The 19,886-nt window shown below is 52.5% G+C and overlaps 1 protein-coding gene across 2 annotated transcripts in view; it reads left to right on the forward strand.

Annotated features, from left to right (window-relative positions):
• DNAJC11 (DnaJ heat shock protein family (Hsp40) member C11) overlaps positions 1-19,774 on the forward strand; it is a gene marked incomplete at its 3' end in the record, with an annotated part of 65,866 nt that extends 46,092 nt beyond the window's left edge. The window contains exons 5-16 of one of the 2 annotated variants that reach the window (XM_082467987.1): positions 6,508-6,636; positions 7,570-7,692; positions 8,580-8,653; positions 11,312-11,501; positions 12,044-12,129; positions 12,436-12,552; positions 14,876-15,031; positions 16,113-16,182; positions 16,893-16,950; positions 17,081-17,223; positions 17,916-18,045; positions 18,460-19,774. In XM_082467987.1, coding sequence (XP_082324113.1) covers positions 6,508-6,636; positions 7,570-7,692; positions 8,580-8,653; positions 11,312-11,501; positions 12,044-12,129; positions 12,436-12,552; positions 14,876-15,031; positions 16,113-16,182; positions 16,893-16,950; positions 17,081-17,223; positions 17,916-18,045; positions 18,460-18,485 — 1,302 coding nt within the window. Of the gene's footprint in view, positions 1-6,507; positions 6,637-7,569; positions 7,693-8,579; positions 8,654-11,311; positions 11,502-12,043; positions 12,130-12,435; positions 12,553-14,875; positions 15,032-16,112; positions 16,183-16,892; positions 16,951-17,080; positions 17,224-17,776; positions 17,894-17,915; positions 18,046-18,459 lie in introns of those variants that run through there. The other variant, XM_082467988.1, reaches the window with a different exon arrangement.
• Positions 19,775-19,886: the final 112 nt, after the last annotated feature.

Genomic DNA, 19,886 nt, shown 5'->3' on the forward strand with positions numbered 1-19,886 from the left:
TAAATGGAAGAGTTCCTGGCACATAGTAAGCATTCGTAAATGTTTTTTATTATCAATGCAATATCTCTTATTTTTCTAAGCATATTACCTACAGATTTCTTGCCATTTTCTTTGGCATTTGTATTCTGTGCTTCTTTCTGGTTCTTTCTGATCTTTACTTGGTTTCAGACTTTTGTGTTGGAGGTTTTCCTCAAATGTCTGGTAATCCTTGGCTGTCTGCCATGAAGAGCGAGGCGGTGAGGCTGAGCAGACACTGCGTGTACTTGGCTGGGCTCATCCCCGATGGGCTTAACTCTGGGGTGTCGGGTGGAGCACCGCACACACACACACCCCACCCAACCCCGCCAGAGGTTCGTGTCCAAAGGCTTCCTCTCGTTAGCAGATGGTTTTCCTCTTGAGAAGAAGCCTCCAGTCTCCTGCCTGGCGGCCAGCAGTCTCATAGCTGAGTGGGGTAGGAGGTTGAGGAGGGGGCCATTCAGCGTTTAGTCCATCTCAGCCTATTTCCAGTGCGGGCCCCACTCCCCCACTGCTGTGCCTGGAATGCCTTCGTGTGACTTCTCCAAAGAACAAGCCTCTGGCACTTGGCTCCTTGGGCGAGTGCGCAGGGGTCCACATTTCCACAACTCGTGAGGTGCGTGGTCCCTCCAGCTCCTGACCAGCAACACTTAGGTTTCAGTTTTCTCTGCAGAATCAGCTACCATCTCTTCATCCTTTTCCAGTTTCTAAAAATTGGTTAACACCTCTTACCTGTCACCTTTAGTTATCCTGTTCTTTTTGTCTTTGGCTTTGTCATTCCTTTATTGTTATTTTGGGAGGGAGGAGGGTTTCAGGAGGACACTGAGATAAAAGTGTATGTGTTTTGGTTTTTTTTTTCCCACACACACACACACACACACACACACTGTATTTTATTTTTACAAGAGATAGACTGACATCAAGCATTGTACATGGATGACCACAACAAAAGCAACAATGATTGCAATTACCAAACATGAAACACACTCATACTATGTCATAATATTGACATTCAGTCCAGTAATCCTCCACTGTAGCAGCTCCAAAAAGTGTATGTGTTTTTAATCCCATTGGTTTAACCCATCCAAATGTATTTATTGGCGATAATTGCGTTAGAAAAGACTGTTAATTTTCCATAATCATGAATGAGATAGAGGAACAAAAACTCTGTCAGCTGCAGCTTCTCCATTTTAAAAAATGATCTGGTAGCCAGAGGTTGGGGAAAGGGGGAGGAGGGGAGGGAGGAGGAGGTGGGTGCAGTTACAAAAGGGCAACCAGAGGGATCCTTGTGGCAATGGAAGTGTTCTGTATCTTGACTGTAGTGCTGGATACATGAACCCACATAGGTGATTAAGTGGTATAGAATTAAATATACAACCACAAATGAAAAAATAAAAATAAATAAAACTGAGGCGCTCCGAATAAGGTTGGTGGGCTGTATCAATGTGACTATCCGATTTGTGATAGTTTGCTGTAGTTTTGCAAGTTTTACCACTGTGGAAGGCAGTACTCGGCGTCTCTTATTACTATTTCTTACAACTGCATGTGAATCTACAATGATCTAAATAAAATATTCAGTTATAAAAAAAAGACCCCAAAGCTAGTAAGTTAACTCAGCTACATCACAATATGTTCACCTGCTAAAAATTCAGATTCTCAGGCTCTGCCTCAGAGCAAATAAATAGGAGTCTATCAGTCTGCCACCTGGGAATCTGTATTTATACAAGTCCCCACCCCAGAATTTCAGATGTGTGGCTGAATTTGAGAAGTATTGCAGTAGTCTGCAGATGAGAGAACAAACAGGTATCTTTTTTACAGTGTTTTGTTAACAGTTAAAGAAAAAAAGGGTTGACTTATGAATGGAGTATTTGGTAGTCCAGGAAGATGGTGATCCAGTGGGGTTGTAGTTTACAGGTTAGAATGGGTGCTTACAAGTAGCATTCAGCTACTTCCCCTTGTGTTTAGCTCCTTAAACCTTTGAATCTTATCAGTTTGTGATTTTCATTGAGTAGCTCAAAACTTGAGGAACTAAGTAAATAGATTCTTGTGACAACCTGTGTTATACTCGAATGACTGTGACCTGATTGAAGATAGTAGGAAACTGTGGGGAAACTGTGGAGTGTGTTCCCCGTGGAGTCTGTTAGCTCTGCTGATTGGTGGGAGGGGTGACTGTCCCATGCTGTAGATTGAATCTTTGAGCTCCAAAAAAAGTCTCAAAGGTCTCAGTTGAAAATCTGCAGCTGCTGGCTATCCCACTGACAGTTTTTCATCCTTGTATGGAAAGGGCTGTATAGAGCTAAATGATATGAAACTCAAATTTCAGTGTCCATAAATAAAGTTTTATCAGAACACAGCAAAGCTTATTCATTTACAGATTACCTATGGCTGTTTTGCACTACAGCAGCAGAGTTGAGCAGTTTCCACAGCAGTTGCCCACAGAGCCTTAAGTACTGCCTGGCTCTTTACAGAAAAAGTTCGACTACCCTGCTCTAGAAAAATAAGGTGAAATGTGCTTGTAGCAGGGGAAAAAAATAAACAAAATGCTTTAAAAGTTTTGTGGTTTGCACTTAATAGCAAAGATTACCTAAAAGTATTTTCCTTTGTAAACTTTTTATTTGAAAAAATGTGATTTAGTAACGATTTAATAATAAAAGGACATAAACTTGCATATATTGAGCTAGAAGCTGTTAGAAAAAATCTAACCCATTAATTTATCCAGAGTTAGAGTTTATCTTTTCTCCTTTTTCTTTTTCTCGATCCTTTTTGATCCTCTGTTAAAATTCAGATCCAACTCTCATTCCTCTATAAGTCATGACATCTCATTGTATGAAAAGCATATTATGTTGAAAGTGAAAATGAATTGTAAGTTGCAGCCAAACCCCTGTTTGGCTCATAGAGAAGAAGTCTGTCTAGTTCTGGTGCTGTGACCAGTCCATTTTCAAAAGGTCGTTTCCTGGAAGTGGAAGAAGAGCAGATGGCAGGCATCTGAACCACTCTCTGAAATAGTAAAGTGTGACCAGTCCCTCTCTGGGGTGGCTCTTCAGGTGTGGCTGGCGCTTGAGCCTTACATTCTCTGGGTCATTTTCTTTCTTTTTTTTGGGGGGGGAGGTGTCATTTTCCATAGACTTGGATCAACACCAAAGGCCACTGAGTCACAAAAGTCACTGGCTCATTGAAGTTTTCCACTGTTTTGGCCTTGTTTAAAGAAACAACAAAATAGTTGAGAAAGTGATGCCTTCAGCACTATTTTTAAACTTCTAAAGTCTACTTTACCCTCTGGTGAATCCATTGTTTGTCAGTATGGAGTTAACACAAATGTTTATCATTTCAAAGGTTTTCTTTGGGAAAGGGAAGAAAACCATATTTAACGTTATTCTGGAAGTTTTAGCCAGTACAATTAGACAAATAACAAGAGAGAGAAAAATATTGAAAGGGTTTTCATTGTTTGCATATGGTATCATTGCCTGTCTTTAAAGAACCAACTGAAAACTGTCGGGGCTTGTGAGTTGAATGAGGTGGCTGATGACGAAACCCACATACGTAAGTCAGTGGCTCGTGATACTGCTGCCATCGTGACCCTGCCTCCCTCCTCACCCCAGCACAGAGCCAGGGGGAGCCTGCAGGTCAGACCCGGTGGCTCTGCTCTGCTCTCTGGGGGCTTACGTCATTCATGGTCAGCCAGCACCCTGACGGTGACCTGTAGGCGGGGTGACCATGTCATTCAACATCCAAATCAGAACATTTTTGAGAGTGAAAAGGGGTGTTCAGAAGAAAGTAGCAGAAGCGGAATCATTATTTTGGGCATACACTTACATACTTTAATCGGTTTATATCCTTCTCTGATATTTTGTGTTCTGGTTACGTGCTGCTGAATGACGAACCTCTCCAAAGCTTAGCGGCTTGCGAGAACGATTTTTCTCCTCGCTCCTGTGGAGTGACTGGACTCGGCGGATGGTTCTTGCCTGGGGTCTCCCCATGCAGCCCAGTGGTAGCTGGGTCATGTTGAAGATGGCATCTACACGCCTGTGCCTCTCCTACACTGCAGCTGTGGTGGCCAAGGGTGGCCTGCCGTCTCTCCCAGGCGGCCTCTACCCCGGCTACCTTGACTCCCAGCCTGGCAGTCTCAGGGTAATTGGGTTGTTTCACGGTAGCTAGCTTCCCCCGGGGCCTAGACGAAGCTGCAAGGTTCCTTGTGACCTAGCCTTGGAGTCTGTGCCATCCCATCCCCTGCATCCTCTTGGGCAAAAGCAAGTCCTGGGTCACTGCAAATCGAGGAGGGGGCTCTGTGCAGGACTGCAATCCCAGCAGGCATGCCTTTGTGGGAGACCTTCCTGGGATTCTCGAGTCCACGCTGTGTCACCGCTGTTTTTCTTTTTTTTTTTTAATAAATTTATTTATTTTATTTATTTATTTTTGGCTATGTTGGGTCTTCGCTGCTGCACACAGGCTTTCTCTAGTTGCGGCGAGCGGGGGCTACTCTTCATTGCAGTGCGCGGGCTTCTCATTGCGGAGCACAGGCTCTAGGCGCGCGGGCTTCAGTAGTTGTGGCACGCGGGCTCAGTAGTTGTGGCTTGTGGGCTCTAGAGCGCAGGCTCGGTAGTTGTGGCGCACGGGCTTAGTTGCTCCGCGGCATGTGGGATCTTCCCGGCGCAGGGTTCGAACCCATGTCCCCTGCATTGGCAGGCAGATTCTTAACCACTGCGCCACCAGGGAAGTCCCCCACTGCTGTTTTTCTGAAGAATGTCCTTTCAGTGTCTCTGTTTTTTATTCCTTCATAACATTGCCTACCATATTCATACAAGGAGCAAATTTATTTAGTAAATTTGAAATTTTGGCGTATTTGATTCTTCTCTGCATACTGTAGTATTCTTTTTTTTTGTCTTTCTTTGACTTATTTCACTTAGCATCTTTTTTTTAATTGAGGCATAATTAATTTACAATATTATATGAGTTTCAGGTGTACAACTTAATGATTCAAAATTTTTATAGACTCTGCTCTATTTATAGTTAGTATAACTTCCCATGCTTCACGCATGTCACAGGCCCAGGCACTGGCCACCTGCCTGATGTGCCAAACGGACAGCAGCCTCTGATAGTTCTCCCGCTGCCAGGCGCGGCTGGGAGGAGTGGGCTGCGTCCGGCCACCGTCTCAGCGAGCACCTGCGCGCAGTCCTGGAGTGGGAGGTGCTGCTCACGCCACCCGGAAGGAGACGGAGCAGAGTGATGGGTTAGCCTTGTCACCTCCTGAAGTCTCCCTGCACCCCACACACCTAGCTGAGACGGTGGCCGATGCTAGAGGCACAGAGTGAAGGCTGCCACCAAACCCACTCTGGCTGCTTAGATTCGGACAGCTGTTGACGACGATAATGCTGTTGGTGATGAAAATACTATTGGTGGTGATGTCACTTTGTTTAAAAATGAACATCTGGGATAAATGCTGAATCAACCAAAACATCAGGGTTAAACTGGTGTTATCCCGGGTGAACCCCGCCCGTAACGTTCTGCTATGTGAATAGTCACACCCAGCACCCCCAGTCCCGCCTCCCTCCCTCCGCTCCAGCCCCAGCGGCCTCCCTGCTCATCCCTGGTTTCCCTCTCATACCCAGCGCACGAGTCCCCTTCTCGGGGAGAGAACACGTCCTCTCAAGCTACTTTTGGGGTGATAGAAATGTCCTGTATCGTGATTTTGGAGGTGGTTTCACAAGTGTACACACCTGTCAAAACTCATTAAATTGTACACTTCAAACGGGAGTGGTTTATATTGTTACATGTAAATTAAACCTCAATGAAGTTTGTTGTTTTTTTTAATGGGCTGCAGAGAATTTAATAAAAATGTGTGTGGGGGTCATGTCTTTATATGTTGGATTAAGGTATCTGCCCATTTGTAAGGTCTTAAGACGGTAAAAGAAAATAATAAACATTGATTTTCTGAGTAAAGAGCATTTTTATCAGCAAAATTTTAGCTTATTATTTCTTGAGAGAATGGGGTTCTGTTTCTCATAATTTAAGTCTCAAATTAATTTCAGGAGGCGGAACAATTTTTAAATCTGCTGTTCTTAATTTATTTGGTTTGCACTTCTTTGTCTTTGAAGGCATTTCTATATTTTAAAGACTCTTAAGGTACTTTCGTGACATAAGAGTGTTTAGAATTGAATGTTAAAAGTGTTTAATCCATGTAGCTAGTTTCTAGGTTGTTTTCTGCGTTTGTGGGTTACATCCGGAGATGAGCAATTCAGAGCCATGAAAGAGGTCAGTCTTCTTTTCCTACCACTTGTCCTTGGTGAGTCATCTGCCTGCGGACATGCCTGGCTTTCTGACTCTACGAGTCGGTGGTGCTCGACCACTGTTCGGGTTTGAACCGTGGCATTTGTGCTCCGTGGGCTCGTGGAGTCCCACGCACCCAGTGACCCACGTGGCTGCTGAAGTATGGAGTATTGTCTTTCATCCCACAGATCCCAAGCCTGGTGCTGACTGCTTGTTTTTCTGCCCCAGGGGACCATCAGCGTTGGCATTGACGCCACTGACCTTTTTGATCGCTACGAGGAGGAGTACGAAGATGTGTCCGGAAGTGGCTTTCCGCAGATTGAAATTAACAAGATGCACATATCCCAGTCCATTGAGGTAAAGCGCACAGATGCCTCCCCCAGCGCAGGGGGGCTCAGCGAGGGCACTCGGGTTAACGAGGTGCTGCGAGGTGTGCAGCTGGGATGAGAGAGTCAGCTCAGGGTTTTCTCATCTTTATTTATGAAAGGATGCAGTTAGCCACTTAAAAGAAGAAGAGCTCCAGTCACGACCTTGTTCATACTGCTTTGCCAGCATGTCAGCAGCAAGAGTGCCAGGGGTGCATAGCTTCAGAGTCTCAGGGCTCTCCAGCAGGAAACTTGCGCTCATGCTCTGGAAGGGGGAGCCAAGGTTGTGACGATTTTAGGAGAGAAAGCAGCCCTCCGTGGGAAATTCCAAGAACCGGCCTTAGTTTTAAGGCACACTCTCCTGTGTGCTGAGCCCTGGGGTCGCTAAATGTCATCTTTCTGCCCGCTGTTTGGGTGTGGCAGTGTGAGGCCATCCCGCTGACAGTTAGGGTGGGTCTCTGCCCCCCAGACTCATTCACTTATTCTCCGGTACATCAGCCTAGAGCGTGAAGTCCTAACTCAGGGAAACCTGCCCCCGTCTTGGGGCTTCCAGAGTCAGTCACTGCAGCCATGGGGAGGACTGGGAAGTCCCAGACGTCCTGCGTGGGGAGGCACGGGGTGAAGTTACCGTGCAGTCTGATGGCACTGGGACACCGAGATCCAGCATCTAGCCCTGCGTCTCCCCTGGTTTTTTGAAATTCGCCCATTAAAGCTTTTCCAAAACCTGACCTTGGTGGCCACGTGCAGTTCGGATGCCAGGGTGAGAGAGAGGTGAGGCAGGTGAGGCAGTTCTGCATCCCTGCACGCTTGAACCATGCACTCACCTGTACTTGTGGCCTTGCACTTAGGGTGTATTCGTCAGGCTCTGTCCTTGGCGCTTCCTGTTGCTCTGATTAATTTATTACCAGCAGGTATCATTTCTTAGGCACCCTTGACAGCTTCAGACACAGCCATCCTCTCTGGAAGCCTCTCAACCCAGAATGGGAACGGAGGGGGTTCCATTAACTTCGCGCTCAGACGAGTCACTTCGGCGAAGGGCTGGGGAGAGGTAAGAATGCCAACGGGGGGGATCGTGTTGTCCACTGCACAGCCTACCCTCAGAATGACCTCAGTTGGCCACATCACTGTGTAAGAGTGCCAGCTGTCACACTTGCATAAGTTGGCTGTCCCCAAGAGAAAACTGGGTCTCATATCTGAGGACTGCTCTCAGTCTGCCGGGCAGCTCAAAGTTAGGATAGAACAACAAGATTTCCCCCTGATGCCAGCCTCCGGAAATCCCACGTCTAGAAACTCAGCATCTCTGTTCCCTGAAGCAAAAGCCTGTAGGCTGCTCCCTTCTCCTGCACAGTGCGGAAGGCCGGTGCCTCCGTCTCAGCGCTCTGGTCCACTGCTTGGCAGTCATTAAGCAGCCAGTTCTGCCGAGCAAATTGAGCTGCATCAAATTAACATTGAGGAGTTGCCTTGAAAGTCACCCAGACTAGTAATGAGGCAGCCAAACCGGCTGGACTTCACGACTGCGAGTGCAGAACTGCTGGTGGGTTTAACATCAGCCCCCTGAGAGCCGTCTCCGCTCACCTGTGAGACCTGCAGGCGGTGCAGCAGAGCAGATGGAAGTGCTCCTGTGCGGCACGAGGGCGGCCACCCCTGACTGCAGCGGGCACCGTGCAGATGGCCTGAGCTAGGGAGACAGGGACCCGGGGCCAGCAGCGCTCTCTTCGGAGGGGCTCAGGCCTCCTTGGGTCTGTGGAGACAGTAATCTCCCTTTGGCAAAGGTTAAGATGAGATATTAAGACTCTTCCACCCCTACTTTTAGAGCCCTGGCGAGGGCCGATGGCATTGAATTAAATGAGGGAATTATAACCAGAGGTGCTTACCTGAGACTGGGGTTACTGCTGTGAGATAAAACACCATTAATTCTTTTTCTTCTTTTAACAGTTAGAATTTGGAGCTGGGGACCTGCAGGGGCCTTTATTTGGCCTAAAGTTGTTCCGTAATCTCACACCAAGATGGTAAATATAAAGAGATAAATGCCCTTTGGTGGTCCTTGTGGATTTAGGGGACCAGAACCTGTGTATTCTTTCTGTCAGAATCATCTGCAGTTACCTCGTCTGTCCTGCAAGGTCACTGAGGGCAGACCCCGCAGCTGGCATGGCGCCTCGGCACTGTGCTCGTTGCAGAGGGCGCTGGATCGGGGGTGAGGGAGGGCTGCTTCTTGTCCCAGCCCAGGGCCAGGCTGCCGCTCCTCTGAGGATGCGGCTCCTGCCCTGCCTGGTCACCGTGGGCTGCGAGGACCATGATACACTGGAGGGAAAGCACTTCATAGGGAAGCGGGTCAGGGTCTGAAATATGTACGGGCTTGCGGGTCATTTCTTTGTCACAGAGATTGCGTTTTAGGTTCAGAGAGGGGCTTTAGTAAGCAGTGAGGCAGCCTGATTATTAGGCACATTCGTGTTATGCCAGAGCCGTAAACCCCACCACCTCTGCTCTCCTTCGTCTTTGCTTTGGCAGTGATGAAGGACTGTCCCTTCTAGAAAACAGAGGTGTCCTTATTCCCCATTGAGCTCAGATTAAAGAATTGGGTGGAAGGTAAACAACTCTTTGGGGGATAAAATACAGCTAAAGGAATTCTGGAACGGAGCACATGTTTGCACAGAAAGGTGTTTCGCCTCCAGCTGGCTGTGCGTCTGCATGCCTGCAGGGCAAGACTGGTAAAGGCCAGTGTGCAGGGCCGTCCCACGCAGAGTAAGAAGTGTCGTGAGAGAGAGAAGCTGTGGCTTCTCGACGGGTGCAGATGAGCAGAGCCCGAGCAGAGCTCCGAGAGCGGGGCTTCCAGGCAGAGAGCGAGGGGTAGACTAGACACCCCAGCACGGGGGTCACCCACGTGCTGGTTAGAACACGGCTTCTCGGGCCTCTGCTCTGGGACTCGGACCCAGCAGGTCTGGGAGGGGGACAAGGGTGAGGCTTTTAACCAGAACTCGAGGTGGGCAGTATATGTACGTGTCAGCATTGTCCTAAGCTTGTCTGCTTGGGATCGTCCCCTCCGATGCCGCTGACGGAAAGCACAGGTTCCTGCCGCCACCGCCAGACCTCTCTCAGGTCCTCTGAGACGGGGGCCTGGGATCCATAGTTTCATCAAGCACCCCAGGTCATTCTGAAGACTAGACACGTTTAGGAGGCACTCACTGAGGAAAATCTGTGGGCTGTTTCGTTCTGGTTGAGCCTCAAAGTGTCTGTCCGTTAAGTGGTCACCCGAGTCTAGGTGTGGCTGGCCATCAGCTTTTGCAGGTCTGGAAATTGAATTTCATCATAGTACCCGGTTTATCAGACTTGAGAATGCAGATTTATAAAAAGGATGCCAGCTTGTTAATGTACAGTGTCTCCTCCTCCGGGTGCCCTAGTCCCTGGTTCAAGTTACTTTCAAGTCCAAACTGGTGACGAGAAGGTTATTAGTTGGTGGGTGTGGGTGAGCCTGGAGAAAGGCAGGCGGCCAGTGGGGAGTTCTCCGTCTCCCAGGGCGGTGCCTGACTTGCTGCTCTGGCCCCAGAGTCTGTCTCTCTCTCTCTCTCTAGGACACGCTCTAGAAAAATACGAAATCGTATTACTTTGATTAAACAGAGATCTCATTGTTTATGTTTTGATTCTTTTAAAAGTCACAGGGTGACTTTTATCTCTCCTCTCCCTGCTTGCCTCCCCCGAATGACCCCAGTGTGGCTAGAGGGGAAGAATGTGGCTTCCGTCCGGTGTGGCTGGAGTGTCAGATAAAGCGGACAAGGTTGGGTTGGGGGCCTTTGCACAGCAAGGAGTTGATTCCTCATTCGTGTGGCCTTGGGAAGAGGTCTGCGAGCACAGGAGCAAATGTCATCAGAGTTACCACGTGTATTATTATTTTAGGGGCACAAGCGAGGCCTCCAGAGCATAGGAAGGAAACAGGCATCTAGTGTATGACGGCTGTTCGCTGGAGGCAAGCTGTTTGCTCGTCTTTGAGCGGCTTGAGTGAAGTGCTGTGAGTTCCTTTGCTGTTGAAGTGACATACCCCTTTTTATCCAGAAGATGGGGCTGACTCCCTCGGAAATCAACTTCAGAGACCTTTCGGGGGATGGTTTGCTAGCTTCTCAAGTAGCTTTCGGTCAATACTTGGCAGCCCTGGGTACACATCAGGATGGAAGGGCAGCTTTGAAAACCGGACTGATGCCTGGGCCTCCACCCAAAAAGAATGACTTCATTGGTCTGGGGTGAGCCCTGGATAAGGGCTTCTCAAGACTGGCTGCACGTTTGCGTCACCTGGCTAGCTTTTCCCACACCAGGTCTATAAATCAGCACACCTGGGGGCAGGAGCCGACCATCGGTGTTTTCAGATTCACCAGGTGAGTCCAGCGTGCAGCCAAGCTTGGGAACCTCCCCAGGTGGCTCTGACTTGCGACAGGATTGGATCTGCTGGTTTAGGAGCGCAGACATGCAGGTGCCTCTTTGGCTGTAGCTGAAGTTGGAATGGGATGGGGGTGGGGAGTGCCACTCGGCGGGTGGATAACGGGACAGATTCCCTGGATCGCGGGCGGGGAGCCGTGGGAGTGATGGCAAGCAGGGTGTGGGCTGGCGGAGAGGACGGGGCCAAGCACGGCTGCGGCCACTGTCATCCAGGACCCTTTCCCTCTGTGTGTCCCCCCCAGCTTTGTGACGACAAACTGTGCTCTGCAGTTTTCGTCCCGTGGCATCCGGCCTGGCCTCACCACTGTCCTGGCCCGGAACCTGGACAAGAACACGGTGGGCTACCTGCAGTGGCGCTGGGGCATCCAGTCGGCCATGAACACCAGCATCGTCCGGGACACCAAGACCAGCCACTTCACTGTGGCCCTGCAGGTGAGGACAGCTCTAGGGGGACCCTCCTCCAGCCCCTCTGTGGGCCCCTGACCGCCCTCCCCCTGCTCACCCCCAAATCCAGCGCCCACAGGGCCGAAGGGCGGGTTCTGTCCACCCACACTCAGGAGTTGAAACACTGTTGTTCTCAGGCCCCCGCGGGAGCTGTGTTCCAACTGCCCTAAAGCAAAGGGCCTTTTTCACCTTTCTGGTGAGAGAAGCCCACAGAATCGGGGTGGGAGCGAGCCGTGGTCAGTAAGTGGCCCCGCAGCAGAGTCGTGCGCTCAGGGGCCACGGTGGCCGGGCGGGAGCGCGGGGAGTGAGCAGCTGCCCCTCGGCGGGCAGCCGCTGCCCCGTGACAACGCAGGCTCGGTGTGTGTGCAGGAGTTTTTATTTTTCATGGGAAGTCAGAAAACGGTTTTTATTTGATATCTCCCAGTTTTTAAACATTGGCTCCTGGCAAATTTTCACACGCTTTGTGGGACAGGGCAACCCTGCTTACTTCAGTCTCAGCTGCCTTCTTTCTTCCCTCTGTGTCTCCCCAGCTTGGAATCCCTCACTCCTTCGCGCTGATCAGCTATCAGCACAAATTCCAGGATGACGATCAGACTCGCGTGAAAGGATCCCTTAAGTGAGTCCCGGCCGGGCTGACGCGGGCACACGCTTGATCCGTGTAGGGGTTTCTGGCAGTGGCGCTGGTTGCAGTAAGGTGCCTGCAGTCGTGCCCAGGGCCCGGTGTCCTGACTCTCTTCTGTTCACTGACCCAGGGGTCAGTGGTGAACGTCCTCCCTGTGGGTGGCTGGGAGGGCAAGAGAGAGTTGGGGGTAGGGGCCCCGGCCTCTGGCTGAGTGACAGTTGCCCGTGGTGACCGGGGGGGACCCGGGAGGGATCAGAAGCGGAGGGGCCCTCGCTCGCTCACTGCGATCTGCTCCTGCAGGGCAGGCTTCTTCGGGACAGTGGTGGAGTACGGAGCAGAGAGGAAGATCTCCAGGCACAGTGTTTTAGGTGCAGCTGTCAGCGTTGGAGTCCCACAGGGCGTTTCTCTCAAAGTCAAGTATGTTGAACTCAAGTCTTTCTGGCCAGGGATTATCTGGCACCTTGTAACTCACCTGGGCTTCACCTACATTAAGGAAGAAAGAGACTTTGCTTTGTAATTCTGGTCTTAGAGATGCGGTCACTTCTGTCTGGGGTGTGTAAGCAGATGTTGAGGAGTCCAGAAGCCTGACATTCGCTCAGTGAGGTCTGAGTCTCTGCCTCAGAGAACCTCCCTGTGCCCCCCGGCCCGTCTTCCGCCCCGCCTGTCTCTTACTACCCTCTGCCTCCCCGATGGTCCGGTGCGGGCCCCGCACGCCCGCTCACCCACCCGGCTGCGGCCCTCACGGTGTGACGTGTACCGTGTGGTCACCGGCGCAGCAGCTTCGGGTTCTCTCTGCCAGGTCCTTCCCACCTGCACACGGACCCTGTGTCCCCCTGCCTGCCTGCCTTGCTGAGCTGCCTCTGGCTTCACCTGTCTGGCTGGTTGCCTCTCAGCAGAGACCCCGCTGTCGGGCCCTGGTCGGCCTAGACTCACCCGCCGGCGGTCTGATCCGGCATCCTGGCTTCAGTAGCCTTGGGCTCCTGGGACGCTCACAGTTTTGGCTCCAGCTTGGCCCTCCCCACACACCTCCAGCTCATAGATCCCTCGTCCTTTCCCAGATCTCTCCTCAGATACCTCACAGCCTCCCCGTGTCACATCTCCAGTCCCGGTCCTCCCCCACTGCCCTCGGTCACACGTGCCCTTCCAAGCCTGCCGTGTCCGGAGTCTCCCCACCTCAGTGCCCAGTGCTCAGTGCTCCACCTTTCCACTGGTTCTGTCCAGAACCCTGGAGCTCACCTTCACCACCCTTCCCCCACACTCCGAACTGAATGCATCGGAATCCTCTTGGCTCTCGTCTGAAAGCACATCCTCAGTCTGACCATTTCTCACAACCTCTGCGGCCCCCGTCTCGTGGAGTTACTAGCGTCCTCCTGACCGATCTCCTTCACCCTTGGGACACTGCTCTCCACACAGACAGTCTTTTAAACTCTAAGCCGTGTATGTCAGCCTTCTGCTTGAAGCCCTCAGCGACTCCCTCAACTCAGGGCAAAGCCGGCATCCTCAGGACCCTCCGCAGTCTGGCCTCTCACTCTCCTCTCTGCCCCCTGGTCACCCCACCCCAGCCACACCGGCTGCCCCGGGGCCGCACCGAGCGTGCTCCTGCCTCTGGGCTCAGCATCTGCCGTTCCTCAGTCCCCGGCAACCACGTGGCTTGTTCCTTCCGTGCCCTCCGGGCTCTGCGCACGTCACCTAATTGCCCTCATCTCACCCCAGACGGTCCACTTCCCCTTCGTCCTGTTTGTTGTCCTCCGTTGCACCCATCTCCATCTGACAGGCCATCCGTCCCCCGCTGCCCCTCATCAGAAGCACTTTAACTTAGTCTGTTCCGTTATTCTCTGTCCTCCTGCCGCCTGGAACACAGCCTGGCACTGAAGAGGGACTTGGTGAGCGAGAGGAAGCAGACCACGTCTTAGCTGCGGAGCTGAGGCCAGAGCTGGCATCAGGCACCTCTCCTCTCAGATGAGATTTGAGGACGCCCGAGATTTAATAAAGGGCACAGGGAGCCGTCAGGTCCCCTGCATCCCAGCCCCTTCTCCTCCCTCACCCCCACGTTGGGACCACCGACGAGGCACAGTTCTCTGGAGACCTGTGGCACATTTATACACAGGACCTGGGACTCCCCACCTGGGACTTTCCTTTTGGGGGACCCCCTCTTCCCAGCTGCAATGGTTGCCCCAAACTCTGAGGTCTGGTTCTTCAGTCCAATAGGACTGCAGGTTTCTTTCCAGTTTTAATCATCCATATGGTACAGACTAAGAATTGCCCTCAGGCTAAAAGCTGTTTTTAAAAAAATAGCAGGAAACTCACCAGTGCCGTTCCATCCTTCTGCCCTTGGTTGCTATCCAGTCCCTGAAGGTATTCGTTATGTGTGATCCAGAGTTTACAGTTGATGTCTGTGGGATGACTGGTCCAGTAGGAACTACTCAGCCATCGCTGAAAGCAGAAAGGACCCCTGGAGGAGCGGCCACTCCTGTATCCTCAGGCCGCAGTTACTTTGGTCGGGCGTTAGTCTGTTGCTTGTGGTCAGCAAGTAGTGAGACCTTTCTTCCGTCACTCACATCAGATCCAGCGGCTAAACCTTGGGACAGGGGACCACCCGGGAGTGGACTTTGGAGCATCAGACCTCTCCTCCTCCTCCTGGAGTCCTGTGTATGGAGAGGTTCTCTTCCTGGGGCTGAGACCCCATTCCCTCCCCTGGGAACCTGACTCATGTGGGCGTTCGGCTTTGTTCTGTTTTCAGGTTAAACAGGGCCAGTCAGACCTACTTCTTCCCCATTCACCTGACGGACCAGCTGCTCCCCAGCGCCGTGTTCTACGCCACCGTGGGGCCCCTCGTGCTCTACTTCGCTCTGCACCGCCTGGTCATCAGACCCTACCTCAGGGCTCAGAAGGAGAAGTGAGTTCACAGCACGTGGCGGGGACACCACTGACCGCACTGTGCTCCGCTTCCTCATCTGTAACGTGGAGATGATAGAACCCACCCCACAGGGAGGGCTGTTAGGAAATGACATGCGTTAATCCGTGTACAGCGCTTACTACCATGGTGTCTGGTCCGTAACACGCCCTCAGTAAACGTTAACTAGTTCTTGTCGTTAGTTCATAGCAGCACTGCTGTTAGCCCACATTTCCTGCTTTCAGAAAGAATTAGAGTCAGTTTACAGAACTGTTGGGACTATAAACCATGACCACAGAAACGAAAAGTTTTCCTTTTTCTCATTCTAACCATTTCTTTTCCTGGCACTGAATTCAAGAAGATTGGGCTCTGAGTTCTTACATACAAAGCATGCGTTAACTATAGTCTTAGAAGTCATGGAGATATAATTTATTTTGCAGTTTCTTATAGATAATCCATTAGCATAACATTAAATCTGAGAGGTGGTTTAGATTTGTTACTTTATAATGATCTAATTTAATAACTCGTTGAGCTTAGAGAATCTGGGAGAAAGGCATGACTCTCCTCTTGGGGCCCCTCTAGCCTTTGACTCATTAGAGCTCAGGGTCCTAATGCCCCGGGAGACTTCAGGCTTGGAGCAGAGAATGTGCTGGGTCAAGTCTGATGGGACAGGCGCGTGCTGCCCTGGCAAAGGACATGGATGTGTCTAAGGTAGTATGCAGTGTCCCCGTCAAAAGGGTCATGTGATGATGCCAGGTTGGTGGCACCTCCTGTGATTCTCCCCTTCTCCCCGACCCCTTTCCTGCGATTCTTGCTGTGTGGAGGCCCCCCCTACAGTGCTGGGTTTCCCGTGTGCTCCGCGGAAGAGGGTGGGGAGAGCCGCCTGGGGACAACAGGGAAGCCGCACAGGCCTGGGATGAACACATTTACTTGAGCTCGTCTTGGAAATATTGTTTAAAGTTCTAGAACGGGGAGCGCAGTAAGATCACAGGCTGTTTGCAGGCGCAGGTCCAGCCAGGGGCCCTGTTGTCTCCCTGCCGCTAACGCCACGCTCCTCGCGTGTGGCTTCTTTTTCTCTCATTAGGGAGCTGGAGAAGCAAAGGGAAAGCACAGCCACCAACATCCTGCAGAAGAAACAAGAGGCAGAAGCTGCTGTAAGTGCTGCATCACCATCACCCTGCAGGTCCTTTGCTCCGTGGTGGCATCTGGGACTGTTCTGCCCATCGTGCAGAGCACAGGCCGCTCTTCTCTAGCCCACGCTTCTTAAGCCAGGGCTGTGGGGGGAAGTGCTTCACACCCTGTATGCTGGTCTCAGGCTTTTCTTCCCCAACAATTTCCTTGGTCATTTAGTCTTTTTTTTTTTTTTTTTTTGGCTGCGTTGGGTCTTCATTGCTGCGCGTGGGTTCTCTCTAGTTGCGGCGAGCGGGGGCTACTCTTCATTGCGGTGCACGGGCTTCTCATTGCGGTGACTTCTCTTGTTGTGGAGCACGGGCTCTAGGCGCGTGGGCTCAGTAGTTGTGGCTCGTGGGCTCTAGAGCGCAGGCTCAGTAGTTGTGCTCACGGGCTTAGTTGCTCCGCGGCATGTGGGGTCTTCCAGGACCAGGGCTCGAACCCATGTCCCCTGCATTGGCAGGCGGGTTCTTAACCACTGCGCCACCAGGGAAGTCCCATAAGAGGGTTTTCTTAAGTGGTGGGGATTGTCCTCTTTCTTCCCTTTGAGTGAATTGTTTTTCCATGACCTATGATAGCAGCGATGTCCCGGAGAAGTGGACGGGGCAGGGCTGACAGGCACCGGGCACGCGGCCGTGGCTCTCAGAGGTGGAGCCCAGGGAGGCCCTGAGGGTGGCATCCTTGTTCTTTGCAGGTTCAGCTGATGCAGGAATCTGTCCGAAGAATAATCGAGGCCGAAGAGTCCAGAATGGGTGAGGAGGCCTGGCCTCTTTGGGGACGGGGTGGGCGCTGGGGTCTCACAGGAGCATGTGGTCCCTGCAGCCCGGCTGCGCAGGGGGCCGCCCGCCATGGCCGCCCCACCCTGACCGAGCCCGTCCTCAGGGCTCATCATCGTCAACGCCTGGTACGGGAAATTTGTCAACGACAAGAGCAAGAAGAGCGAGAAGGTGAAGGTGATTGACGTGACTGTGCCCCTGCAGTGCCTGGTGAAGGACTCCAAGCTCATCCTCACGGAGGCCTCCAAGGTGGGCGCTCGGGGGCCCCGGGGTTCAGACGGGAAGGGCGTCTGGGGAAGAGGGACGGACGGCGGCCCCTCGAAGGAGCCGTTTCTCTGCAGCGGAACCTCGCGTGCTGCCGCGCTCACTGTGGGGCGCTGCCCAGCACCCAAGTTATAGCCACACTGGAGCCGTTGACTTCATTTGTTCATCTGTTCGTTGCCAGGTATCACTGAGCCCCTAACCGTGCGCCAGGTACACCAGCAAGCAAAGCATACCTCCTGCCCCCGGGAGCACACGCTCTGCTTATGCCTTGCCTCGTTTCAGAAGGAGCGTGAGGTCGCCCGTAGCACGTTTGAGGCTCGCGGTGGGGCCCGGGGCGTGGGTGATGGAGGCGAGTTACAGCGCAGAGGAGCTCAGGCCAAAGCGCCCTCGTTCCCTGAACAGGCTGCTAGGCTCCCCACCTCGGCGGGGCTTCTGTGAAGACAGAGGTGCTGTTAGTATGGCAGAAGGGGCCTACTGGGAGGGCGACGTCTAGGACTCAACAGGCAGCTTTTTGAAATTCTCGTTTCTTTTCCTCAAGCTCCCAAGTTTGCATCTTCCGTGGGCCGCTCCCGAGGGCAAGTCCAGGCCCTTCCACGCTGCTCCTCCAGGTGGCGGCAGACGGCAGTGCTGCTGGGCTTTAAACCACCGCAAGTGAGACTCTTGTCTGCTCGTTACAGGCCGGGCTGCCTGGGTTCTATGACCCATGTGTGGGCGAAGAGAAGAACCTGAAAGTGCTTTACCAGTTCCGAGGTGTCCTGCATCAGGTGATGGCGCTCGACAGCGAGACGCTCCGGATACCAAAGCAGTGTGAGTAGCTGCCCCTGGCCGTCTCCCACCCTGTGCCCGGGCCTCGGGAGGCCCTCGTGGAGCTCCGAGTGAGGGGCGACAGCCGCCTTCCCTGTGTCCTCTGCCGGGGGGCAGCAGGCTTGGGCATCGCGACCTGCTCGGAGCCAAGAAGCGACGCCCCGAGGGAGGGGTCAGCCCTCTCCCAGGTGGAACTGGAGTGAGCTCTGTGCTTGGAAACTGCAGCTCGGGTGGCTGCGTAGGAAGCAGACGCAGCTGCTCGTTTGTGTGCCTGAACCAGGCAATTCTCAGCAGCTTGTACTCTGCTCGGCTGCAGGCCGGCAGCTTCTGGTCTGGTGATGGCCAAACCCCCAAAGTGGAAAGAAGGCATGGAAGCAGTTGCCTTCAGATGCCCTGAGTTTGTCTTTTCTTTTACAGCTCACAGAATTGATACCGATGGATAAACTGCTTGAGAAACCAGATTTAAACGAGGCTACAAAAAAACCTTTCCCTGGGAGTCTACAAATTTGGAAACAGGAAAAAACTCCAGACGTCAGATGTGTTTATTATGTATTTCTGTAGAAGGTGGCACTGTATCAATTATGTGAAGGGACCCGCAGGCACCCCACTTTCCCGGTGCTGTAGGTAGGACTGAGGCAGCCCCACCCGGACCGGAACCACAGCACAGCCCGTGTCTGTTCCCAAGGACCGTGTCCCGCCAGGAAGGGCCCTGGGCCCCTGGAGCCTCCGGGTCCCTCCCAGGCTCCTCAGCACGCGTGCCGGCTGTGACCCCCCAGGAGCTCCTGGTCTGCCGTGAGGTACTGATGAACACCTTGCCCTCACGCACAGGACCGTGAACTACTTTTCCTGAAATCCACACTGAACGTGGAAAACGAAATGGAAGGAAGGAGTCCCCACGAGCAGAATCTCCCAGTCAAGTGAGCATCTGTTCGGTCAGCTTCCTGAAAACCACCTTTTCCTGCTGAAATATCACTAAGTGAATCTGGAGAGGATTGTGTGGGTTTATAAATCTGCTTTTTATCTGAGAACAAATGGTTTTGGAAATTAGTCTCTTTTTTTCCCCTCCCAGAACTCAAGCCATTCCACTGGCACCTGGCTTGGGACAGAGGGTGGAACTCCGGGTCCCAGGAGCCACCCGTGTCCTCACAGGAAAATGCGATGCTTCCCGCCCCGCCCCACACGGCTCAGCCCCACTAGAGCGCGGAGTTCAGGAGGAGAAGGGGACGCGGGGCTCCAGCAGGCGGCGCAGCTGCTCCCGCGCCTGGCCAGTCCAGCTCTTCCTCACCGGGACCCCCTTTTGGGTGTCTGCTCCCAGGACCCCCCTCCTTCACTTGCCTCTTTTGTGGATGCAGAATATTTCAGGACCAGAAGCCTCCCGCACAGCCTGGCCTGTGAAGTTACCGGGGGAGCAGAGGCCTGGCTGCTGGTGGCTCTGACAGCTGCTCCGCAGCTACTGTCAAAATCAGGCTTCACTCCCGACGCTGGTACCGGAGAAATCACTCATAACCCCCTTCCTCCACTTTTAAAACTCAGTTCAGGTTGTCCAACTCTGTACTATTTATCTCCACTTTAAAAAGGTTGTTTCCTGCGAGCTGCCGCTCTGAATGTACATCATGCAATAACCGTCGCATTAGCGGAGTCCGACCTCGGCCGCAGCCTGTGTCCCTGCCCGGCGGGCAGGTCACTGTACAGGGGACACTCTCTTACCACAATAAACCTTTCCTGAGAGCCAGGGGCAGTGTTTCCGTGCGTCTGTGTTCACTTCAGGAGTGAGCGGAATGAGGGACGCGCCCCTCCTCACAGGCCTTGTTCCGCCCTTTATGCCTACGGTGCAAACCACATTT

Source organism: Balaenoptera physalus, assembly GCF_965194825.1.
Source record: "Balaenoptera physalus genome assembly, chromosome: 1".
NCBI lineage: Eukaryota > Metazoa > Chordata > Mammalia > Artiodactyla > Balaenopteridae > Balaenoptera > Balaenoptera physalus.